At 35.5% G+C, this 12,030-nt stretch overlaps 1 protein-coding gene across 1 annotated transcript; it reads right to left on the bottom strand.

Annotated features, from left to right (window-relative positions):
• Window positions 1–1,315: 1,315 nt before the first annotated feature.
• LOC109148217 lies at window positions 1,316–6,264 on the bottom strand. Its single transcript, XM_019296084.1, has 11 exons — window positions 6,151–6,264; window positions 5,387–5,520; window positions 4,976–5,054; window positions 4,504–4,574; window positions 4,284–4,385; window positions 4,117–4,206; window positions 3,607–3,681; window positions 3,468–3,500; window positions 3,272–3,352; window positions 1,795–1,854; window positions 1,316–1,718 (listed from the first exon to the last, which is right to left on the bottom strand). Exons 1-11 carry the CDS (start codon window positions 6,203–6,205, stop codon window positions 1,548–1,550), a joined length of 951 nt encoding a protein of 316 aa, XP_019151629.1. The 5' UTR covers window positions 6,206–6,264; the 3' UTR covers window positions 1,316–1,547.
• Between the last annotated feature and the right edge of the window lie 5,766 nt (window positions 6,265–12,030).

Here is a 12,030-nt window from a genome sequence, read left to right as displayed (position 1 = left end):
TAGGGCCTTCACCGTGATCAATAAAAATATTTACTTGCTTTAATTGGTCTCGGGTTTATTTAATTATTGCTACGTAGAATTAGCAGTATCAATTTGGATGTGTTATTTGATTGAATGTTGAAAACAGCCTTATTAAAATTGTCAAACTTCAAGTCTTCCACTATTTTTTTTTGCGTCCGCCTAGCGCCGCCTAGATTCCGGCTAGGCACCTCCTAGTCCGCCTAGGCGCAAGGCGCTGCCCGGGCGCCCGACTAGCGCCTACTGCAACCATGATAAAAATACAAAGCTGAATGCACATTCCGAAACATATATATAAAAACCTTACCTTCATTACTTGTAGCCATAGCAACAGCTCCTTCGAAGAGTGCTTCTTCTCTGCTTTGTGGACTGGGTGCTCTTCGCTCTCTATGGAGATGGTGTCGTCAAGCTGGTTGAGTTCGCAGTTGGCATTCGTCTTCGTCTCTCCGTCGTGAATTCGTCTTCGCAGATTAGGGCTAACCAATTTAGGAGAAATTGAATGTGGGGGAAACAAGTCTCCGCGTAATGGGAGATCGATTTGGTTTCGTCAATCTCTAATGGGAAATGACATGTTTGCCCTCAGCCCTTAATGTCCAATTGACAAAAATCTTAACGGAGGACCACGTGTGGTTATTTTAGAAAAGACGAAGGACTACTTGTGGTCATTTTAAAGTCAGATGACCAGGGCGGGTATATCGTTAATATTTAGAGGACCAATGAATGTATTAACTCTTTTTAAATTGTTCAAGCACTTCTTATCTATGAATTCCTTTTTGCGTCAAAAAATTTGCTTCAGCCTTAAATATATAGGGCCCTATTTGATAACATAGTTAACTTATCAACCAAGTTTAGTTTATTTGACTTAGTTAAATGATCAATATGAGTGTTTAATTAATTAACTTTTTGCAACAACTTATTTCTCTAAAATGTTAAAATTCAAAGCGCCTCCACTGAAACTCAAACTCACAACCACCCATGTGAGAGTTCAACTTGGTACCATTAGACCATAAGGTTCTTGGTGTAATCAACTATCAACTATTAATTAAAAATCAATTTACCAAACACTTTTCTATAATCAACTAATGCTATCAACTAGTCAAGCTCTCTAACCCAATCAGCTAACAACTATTTACCAAACACTCCATTCAATGCTACAATTTCTGATATTTGTGGCTAACAGTAAAACCATCCGAAAGAAGATTAATGGTATTATTTCATCATTTATTGTTTTAAACAGTTCCGCACGGTTTGCTTTGGACGCAATTAAAAAAAAAAAACAAAAAAAAACAAAAAAAAAAAAACAAAAAACAATAATACTCTAATGTAACAATAAACGGTATTTTTCTATGTGAGAGGAAATATTACAATTCAGCCTGCACGAATTACGTATTACACATCAACAGGCCATTCAAACCTCAAAAAATTGAGGATATCATTACAAAAAAATTGAGCCAACGCTGATCATGCACATCCAGGGCAAAATAATAGTGTGTAATCTTGACAATTATCGGCACCCAACATACTTGTAGTCAAAGACAACCCAACCCAACCCGATAGGACCTGTGAATCTTGGTTTTGTTAGCTGTAACAATTTTGGGAGGATTAGCACCGACTTGGGGAGAATCAGCTATTTTACTTGCATTTACGTCTGCATCTTGGTTTGCACTTGATTCATCAGATTCAACAATGAACTGAAGCCCCTGTATAGAAGCTGATTATCAGACCAAGTCCATAAAATGGATAACAATTTGGTTAAGTACAAGTCAGGCAGCATACCTTTACTGAATTTTCTATAGGTAACAATTTTGAATGCTGTATTAACTTAGCACCAACATCCTATCCACAACAACCAAAATAATTTTAATTAGCAGATAGGAATGAGAATGTGAAGGGGATGAATAGGACATTTGCCACTCGAACAGACCAATAAGAGTGTGTGTGTGTTTATTTTATTTTATTTTTTAAAAAATAAAATGTGATTTAAAGTATCAAAGACTGTTAATGAACCCAAAGTTGAGAGCTGCTCCAGTTTTAAGAGTAAGTAGCTTAACTCAATACCACAAAATCAATCTTTAACAGTATGATGAAAGCATAAACAGCAGAATCATGTAATCATAAATAACTTAGTCTTCATAATCATGCAAAAAAAAAAAAAAAAGGATGGATATGGTATTAGCAGCCAGGGAGCCTAAGCGTTCATCTGTCAACTTTACCCTTTTAGGTCAAGGTTTCATGTCCTGAGAGCAATATATATATATATATATATATATATATATATATATATATATATATATATATATATATATATATATATATATATATATATATATATAAATAAAATTTAAAAAAAAAAAAAAAAAATGAATGTCAACTTGGTCCTCTAAGTCAACTGGATAGTGCAATTGGGTTTCCTAAGTAAAAAAAAAAAAGCTCATTCAAGTCTCCTAAACCGGTAAAATTGTTCAATCAATTAAGTCTAAATTGACTTGATTATCAGGTTAAATCAATACGGTGTTGACACCTGTCCTTTTTATTTTCTTTTTTTAAACAATTTTTTTATTGATTAAAAATAACAAATATTATTTATAAAATTTATTTTAAAAAAAAAACAGCCACCGGCTGTCCGCGCTAGCTGTCCAAAGAGGGCAGCCACGGCCGTCTAAGGAAGACATCCATGGCCACCTAAGGAAGACGGCCATGGCCGTTTTCCAGATGGCCATGGCGGACAGCCGGTGGCTTTTTTTTTTATATATTATTTATAAATAATATTTGTAACTTTTAATAAATACAAAGTAAAAAATAATTTTTTTTAAATAAAATAAAAAAGACACGTGTCAACACCGTATAGATTTAACCTGATAAACAAGTCAATTTGGACTTAATTGAACAATTTTACCGATTTAGGGGACTTGAATGGAGGTTTTTTTTTACTTAGGGGACCCAATTGCACTATCCAGTTGACTTAGGGGGCCAATTTGACACTTTTTCCTAAAAAAAATACAAGGTTTAAAGTTTAAACATAAATCTTCTTTCCCCAAAGAGAGTGTGATAAATAAGAGCCTTATGCACTAGGGTTGGCCTTTTCTCAATTTATACACGTTAAGTAATAACTTAAGGCCAAGTTAACAAAAATGAGGCTTACGTAGTTTTCCAAAGTTTCTAAAGTTTTTCTACTTATGTTAGGAAAGAAGAGGGCAACATGAATAAAGGTAAATGTTATTACCAATTACAACTTTACAAGAGGAATAGTTACCTCAATAAGCTTAGCATTCTGACCACTTTCAATCTCCCCAGCCACTTGGCACAAATACCACACACCAGAATTAGTGATATCCTGTAATCAGAAAACCATTGTGAAGATATCTTCTTTTTTAACTGGAATCTGGAAAATGTTCAATGATCAGGTGGAAGGGAAAGAGAACATTCTTGGTGCATATTTCAACATTTACCTGGTTATTCTCAAGAAGTTCAATTTTGCCTTCCTGCATATTTGATTAGTTGTTAATAGTATTTATACAAATAAACAATTTCCAAACAACCTTTATCGACTCAGAGAACCTTAAAATCTTTTAACACATGGTAACTCACCAATCCAGACACCATCTGATGAATTAAGTCAATGTCGTATCCAATTTGATTTAGATTTGACTTTACTTCCTTTACCTGCATGGGCATATATGCAATAGAAACAATTACTACCAGTAAATTTTGCTACTTCTACACTATTCTAATTTAGGTAAATAACATTCATCCAAAAATCCTAACAAAAGTAAATAAAAGCTACATGCTTCAAATATATGGAGGAGGTTCATAAAAGCTTCTAAACTACACTGTAGAGCATAATACTATAATACTGAAATATAAAAAATGAGGTAAGCAGAAATAAGAAAGGACCATATAGCAAAGTTCAGTGCCTAGCACAGAAAATAAATAAATAAATAAAAATAAAAATAAAAATAAAAAAATCCAATTGTAACCTTCACTCTCCTACTTCCAAAAGGCAGTTAAAGAAACCAAAAATTAAGAGTAGAAGTATGACATGCCACATCGTATAAAATGCAGTTATACACAGGTGTGTGTAGAGCAACAAATTCCTACATCATTTGCAATAAGCGTTGACATCTCCTTCTGCTCATCCAGCTTCCAATCCAAGTTTTCAAGCCTTTTTGACAGATGCCTCTTTGTAGACTGCATAAAGCAATAACAATATGAAGTAAAGTACCACAAAGCACAATATCATTACAAATTCTGTAGTCCACACTTACAGCCAATGCATCAGATACATTCTCTAACTGCTTTGAGACAGAAGCAACAGCATTTGCCATATTACTCTTTGTAACAAACATAACATCTGAGAATGACCAACCCTGTCAAAGAAATGCAAAAGCTAATTTATTTCCCACAACAATGGTGAATGTCAAATAAAATAGAGCATCTATAATTACAAGATTGAAATGGCTTAAACTGACTGTACTAAAGTCTTGCCTTCCACTTCATGTAACAATATCCCACTGCTCCAATTGCAGCAGCCGGAAGAAGGTAAGAAGCATAACTCCCTGCACAAAACCCCAAGAAAGTTTGGAAAACGTTTGTTTTGAATTTATGTAACTCTTTGTCCACGTGAGTGAATATGTAAACTCCTGCTCTTGTCTCAACTAGCTATGACAAAAAAGGGATTTGAGGATCCTTCTGATGCCCAGTTCATATGAACAAGAATATGTTGGTATTGCAGAATTCAACAACTGGATGGATAATGCAAAAAAGTCTATGCTTTGAAATTTCTATAAGAGTACTGTGAATATCTCAAATTTAACCAATAGGATTTCCTCATATGTTATAAGTCTAGGTTTCCTAATAAATTCAAAATCAATATATATTTCAGAGATGCAAGAGTAAATGAAGTCTGGCCTAAAACACAAACTTAGCAAAACCAGAGTAGACTCATCCTGTAACTTACTATCGGAAGAACCACTGTTGAAGATGGTTGCTGGACTTGTGATACTTATCTGCCTAATCTCTTGTGCCAACTGTCGAATCTGAAATCAAGGAGAGCAGGAGAGAGGAAGTGAATATACTATTCGTAATTCATGCAATTAAAGAAGTAGAATTGGTTACATAAGCTACTTCATTTACAACATTTTTTTATTAAGTGAAAATAGACCACTAGATTTTGAGAGAATTGAGATCAAATGCATGTATCCTTTACTCACAAAAGGAGTAAAATGATTACTAAACACCTTTCCACAACCAAAGTTCCCTTGTCCTTCTATCTAACTGATTTTCATGTGACATAATCTTTCACTTTGATGCCATCTTGCCTGCTGAATCTATAACAATCCCATGAGATGATAAAATATGAACATAGTACCTGAGCAGCTAGAAGAGCAGCATCATATTTCCCAGGTGATGTTTCGGCCTCATTTACACCTTTAATCAACTCCTGAAGCTGTGAAATTAAATCAGACAATCGTCCACTCCTTAATACTATTGACCCAGTCAAGCCTACAGAACAAATGAATGCATAAGAAAATAAATATTACAGAAAGATACCCCCTGAGGGCGAGGAAGGTACCTAAGAAAAATTTCACAAACAGAGAGGTAAGACAACTAAGTTCTACAATATATAATGATCGTATTCATAAACACACAATTTTGACACTGCTACACTCAGCTTGTAGTTTATAGAAGGTGTTCATAATTGTCATATTGGTTGAATATTCAGCTTAGGTTCAACAAGGTATATGCTGAAAAATTGAAATTTAGCAAAACACCCGCTGTATTATACACATAAACATCCCCAAGGCCCAAATTTATAACTTAAGATGATTGATTATTTTCCATCCAGCTGAATCTTAAGCAAAACCCTAAGTTTGACATCCTCTTCAATCTACTGCAACATTTTCTTCCTTTGATATTTTCTCTGCAACTAATTCAATAGAAAACCCAGAATACTCCTGACTAAAAATTACGGATATTAACCAAAAACAAATAATTAAAATCTAAATCACAAAAGAAAGCAATGCAGGAGCTCGTGCAAAGACAGAAGTTATTTTTTTTTATTATTTAGATTCTAGTAATTGGTTTTTTTTTTAATTATTATTTTGTTTCCGGCTAAATAACGGGAGGAATCACCTGCGCCGACCAATACGAGAACTTTGGAGGCAGCGACACCGGTCTGCATCGCCATGTCTGCGACTGCGTGTTTCTGAGACGCAATTCAGGAATAATAAAGGAGTTGAGTTCTGATTTTTTAATCCTCCGCTTACCTTCTTTTTATATGTGATGGTCTTTTTATAATAATAATAATAATAATAATTATTATTATTATTATTATTATTATTATTAAGAGCATCCTTATTTGTTTTAGTTTTTTCATGATTTTTGCAGTAAGACTATATCTCAATGTATTTGAGTTAGATTATGATTCTCAATTCAAGTTTTTCTAAGACTTTCTTGTTATATATACATGTAATCTGTACTATTGTAATTACTTCACTCAATACAATTGTATCAGTTCTCATATGGTATCAAAGGATTTCTTTCCGATGACTGATGGATCTGTTGCATCTTCGGAACGTACTGTCTCTAATTTTTCTATCTCTTCGGTCATATCGACCGTAAATTCCTTGTCCACCGCTCACCACTTTATCGGCATCAAACTGAGATACAAGAACTACATGTTTTGGAGAGCTCAAGTTGTTCCCTTTCTTGATAGTCATGATTTAATTGGGTTCATTGACAGTACGAACCCATGTCCGCCAGCTTTACTTTCCGACGGCGAAGACGACGCAGTGGCGCAACCCAACCCTGCCCACCGAGCTTGGGTTCGCCAGGATCAAACCCTATTATCCATGTTGATGTCGTCATTCTCCTATGAGGTCATGCCACTCGCCATCGGTCACCATACCAATCAGGCAGTTTGGACTGCTGCCGTCGGCGCCCTTGCGTCGTCCTCTCGGTCTCGTGTAGGGATGGCAGTGGGACGGGAAGGGGAATATATCCCTTGCCCCCGCACCCGCATTCCCAACTCATTCCCCGCACCCGAGCGGGTAATAAAATTCTTATCCCATACCCCGCCCCAGCGGAGATTTTGCGGATGCCAGTAATACCCAACCCGCAACTTTAATTATTAATATTACACTTAAATCTAATAAAAATGTTAGAGTTAATTACCAAAATGGTTCCTTGACTATAGCAAAATTACCAATTTGGTCCTTGACTATTTTTTTTAACCAATTAAGCCCCTCAACTTTAAAAATTTTAACCAATTTAATCCTCCGTTTGTTTGACCGTTAGTCAATCGTTAACTTGTGACCAAATTGGTAATTTCGCTATAGTCAAGGGACCATTTTGGTAATTAACTTTAGGGGTGGGCAATTCGGTTTAGTTTTATTGAATCGAACCGTATCGAACAACCGAACGGTATTGGATTCTTGTATACCGAACGGTTTGATAAAAAACCAATCCAAACCGATCCGAATTGTTCGGTAAAAAATTGAACTGAACCGAATACCGTTTGATTTTTAAAAAAAAATATATTTATAATAATAATAATAAATAAATAAATAAAAACTAAATCCAAGTGCGGGTGCGGGGTGGGGATACCTCCCCCGCACCCGCACTCGCACCCATACCCGCGCGGGTATACAAAATTCGCCACATACTCGCACCCATTACTCAAATTGTGCGGATATTTTAAAACCCATAGGGGCGGGGATGCGGGGAACCCATTGGGTGCTGGTAGAAATGCTATCCCTAGTCTCGTGACTTAAAGCTTCTTGGCCAGCTACATTCGCTTCACCAAGGAGATTCATCTGTTGTTGACTACACCAGAAAAGCGAGGGTATTAGTTGAGGAACCTACCATCGTCGACCGACCGTTGACGCTTGAGGAACAAAATCTCTATGTTCTTCGGGGGTGGACGCCACAACGATGGTAGGAACGGTAATTGGCAGCCTAAATGTCAATTATGTTCGGTGATTGGTCATACTGCGGTCACATGTCATCTCCGGTATGCCAAAGATCCCCAGGCTAACATCATTTATCAAGAATCTCCTTCGGATTCTCATGGGTCTCATACTTGGTTTCCAAACACGGGTGCAACCAATCATGCTACTCCGGACATAGCTGCTCTTTTGGTCTTGGAGGAGTACAACGATAATGACACGTTACGTGTCGGTGATGGTATGGGCTTACTTATTAGTCGTATTGGTCATGCTACTACTTTTAATACCCCTTCTAGATCTTTTCGATTATCCAATATCTTTCATGTTCCTAGTTTGTCTACATCTTTATTATTTGTCCATAAATTTGCGTCGGATAATAAGGTGTTTTTTGAGTTTCACCCATCTTTTTTTTTTTTTTTTTTGGTGAAGGATATCAACACCTAGGAAACTCTTCTACAGGGCAATAGCTTCGGGGGGCTTTACAAGCTTCCTGTTCCAAGTTCGTCTTCTACTGCGTTTCTCTCAACTCGTGCATCCGCATCAGTTTGGCATGATCATCTAAGTCATCCACACCAACGTGTTCTTAGTCAAATTCTTTCGTCTTGTTCAGTTAGTGGGTCAAAAAATATATATATTCGTTGTGTTTCAGGTCAATGTAATGCATGTCAGCTAGGGAAGTCTGCACGTTTTTCCTTACCGCTGTTGAGTCCTCTAGTTCATGTATTCTTGATTTAGTTTACACAAACATTTGGGGACCAGCTCCCATTCTTTCTTTAATGGATATCGTTACTTCGTTATATTTGTTGATGACTACTCTCGTTACACTTGGTATTTCCCTATGTCTCAGAATCTAATCTATATGCAATTTTTGACAAGTTTCGTCTTATGGTTGAGCGTTTGTTCAATCGTAAAATTAAATCCATACAGTCTGACCTAGGAGCTAAATATAAAAAGTTACATTCCACCTTGTTTCACCTAGGCATTATTCACAGACAATTTTGTGCATACACTCATGAACAAAATGGTCGTGTCGAAAGAAAGTATATACATCTTGTTGAAACAGGTTTAGCTCTCATGAGTAGTGCTTCTGTTCCCTCTAAGTATTGGGAGTATGCTTTTGAGACTGCGGTTTATTTAATTAACAGGATGCCATCTACTGTGTTAAATAACTCCAGTCCTCATCTTCTATTGCATAAATCTTCTCCGTCTTATTCTTTTCTTCGTGTCTTTGGTTGTCTATGCTATCCTTACTTGAGTCCCTATAATCGTCATAAAATGTCTTACAGGTCTTCCTCTTGTGTCTTTCTTGGTTATCCTGAGTCATTTAGGGGGTATAGGTGCATGGACCTTCAGACTAATAAGATATATGTATGCAGGCATGTTCGGTTTGATGAATGAGTGTTTCCTTTTAGTAAAAATGTTTTGCAGGCACCGATAGTTCAGACGATTCAGCCATGGGATGAATCTGTGATTGTTCCAATCCAGCCCACAGCTACGGTTCAGATTACTCAGCCTGAACTGGCCCCGGCTCTTGCTACCCAGCCGGAACCTGTCTGGGACGAGTCTGCTGCTCCCACCGAAGCAGCTGCTGTCGCCCGCCCGAAGGGGCGGTCTACGGTCCGAACGCACACCATGGCGACTCGGAGTCGTTCTAAGGCTCCCCTTTTGGCTCTCTCTGCTCAGGTTTTTCCTACTAAACCTACTTGTTATACACAGAAAGTCAAACATGATTAGTGGGGCAAAGCAATGGATGATGAGTTTAATGCTCTTCTTCATAATGAGACTTGGTGTCTCGTTCCATCACAGTCAGATATGAATGTTGTTGGGTGCAAATGGGTTTTTCGCAAAAAACGGAAAGTTGATGGATCAATTGAGCGATACAAAGCAAGGCTAGTAGCCAAAGGGTTTAATCGAATACCTAGATAGGATTTTTTCGACACATTCAGTCCAGTAGTCAAACCCACCACAGTCAGGTTACTTCTTCTATCTTTGGCTATATCTTCTTGATGGGTTGTTAAGCAGCTTGATGTACATAATGCTTTTTTGAATGGAAAATTGTCTGAAACTGTTTATATGATTGGAAAAGGTTTTGATATGAAGCAACCACCTGGATATATTGATAAGCAGTTTCCTAATCATGTTTGCCTGTTAAAACGTTCTCTATATGGATTAAAAAAAGCTCTTTGAGTTTGGTTTAATCGATTGCATTGCATGCGTTTTTTATGACAGTAGGATTTAAAGCTTCGAAAACAGATATGTATCTTTATGTTCTGGTGTATGTTTGATGATATTCTTGTAATGAGCAATGATCAAAATCTTGTCAGTACTTTACTGATAGCATTATCTTTCTTTCTTGGGATTGAAACTGTTAAATATGGTAATGGAATTTTGTTTTCTCAACAAAGATCGTGCTGGCATGACGAACTGTAAACCATTAACTACTCCTATATCTACTCCATTAACTACTCCTATATCTACTTTGAAAACCACTGTTTCTAACACCGATTTATATGATGATGCTACACAGTATAAGAATTTAGCTGGAGCTTTAGAGTATCTTACGGTTACTCGTCCAGATCTATTATTTGCAGTTAACCAACTCGGTCAACCAACGTCGAGAAAGGTATGAGTTTCAAACTTAACAGCCCAATTGTTTTATTAGTTGCCACGAGCGTACGCTACCTCTGCAGAAGCGATGTGGGATAATAAAAAGCTTCCTTAAAGACTATCATATCAACACGAAAAAAAAAATCTGTTATAATAAAACACTATTTACTGTCATCATCTTCACTATATCAAACAAAATGTACAGACTACAGAGTATCATATCTTTCTTTTACAACAAAAATTAACTAACTATGCAAGAATCAACAGAGTACAAGCAGGCAGTTCCCAGATGCTGATGCTTTTTTACTTGCTTCACTCTTGGGATTTCAGATTTTTTTTTTTTTTTTGGTTTTGGTTTTTTAGAGTTTCTCAATGTACAGGCTACAGAGTATCATTTAAGACAGTTCCTAAACAGCAAAGTAGAAAACAATGGTATTATCCAAAGAAGTGCAAAACCCAAATCACTTGATGAGCATGCAATGCGAACAAACAGAAAGTGATATCAAATTATGAAACAGTGCAAGTAATAGTAAATCAATAACTCACTGCAACAACTGCAAGCTGCTTTGCATTGAATCCAACCTTCAGGTAACCTCTTTAGAAGTTTTCATGCATTGATCCTTATTAACTCCAAAATGGTCCGTTCATAAATAAGCTAGTAGCTTTTTAAATTTTTTCATCTTTATCCTTATTATTTTAAACAATTGACATCATTTACCCTTCCCAATTAAAACCCTTTTGGCATTTTCTATTCTCCTATATTTTATTCATCATCTTCCGTAACTTCTCACCGCCCAACAACTCCTTAAAAGTTCTAACTCCAATCGTCTGTTCATAAATAAATAACGTCCTTTATCTTTCCCAATTAAAAACTTTTTTCCTTTTGTTATATATATATATATATATATATATATATATATATATATATATATATATATATATATATATATATATATATATATATATATATATATATATATATATCATATCTATTATAAAAACAATTTTTTTTAAATTAAATATAAATATATCTCATATATTTAATAATATAAAAACAATATAATAATCACATCATTTAAATTTGAAAAAAGGGTCAAATTAGCCCCCTAAGTCAAGTGGATAGTGCAATTGGGTCCCCTAAGTGAAAAAAAGCTTCATTCAAGTCCCCTAAACCGGTAAAAGTGTTCAATTAAGTCCAAGTTAACTTGTTTATCAAGTTAAATGCATACGGTGCTGACATTTGTCATTATTTTATTTTTTATTAAAAATATTATTTATTATATATTAATTAAAATAATATAATAATAATAATAATAATAATAATAATAATAATAATTTTAAAAAATTGAAAAAAAAAAACAGTCGTGGCCATCCAGCCACGGCTGTCCTTGAAGAAGGAAGACAGCTGGTGTTTTTTTTTAAAATAATTTTTTAATTATTATTATTATTATTATTATTT

This window comes from Ipomoea nil, unplaced genomic scaffold, assembly GCF_001879475.1.
Source record: "Ipomoea nil cultivar Tokyo-kokei standard unplaced genomic scaffold, Asagao_1.1 scaffold2036, whole genome shotgun sequence".
NCBI lineage: Eukaryota > Viridiplantae > Streptophyta > Magnoliopsida > Solanales > Convolvulaceae > Ipomoea > Ipomoea nil.
The sequence above is the reverse complement of the archived record's forward strand: the minus strand, read 5'-3'. Positions and strand labels throughout refer to the sequence as shown.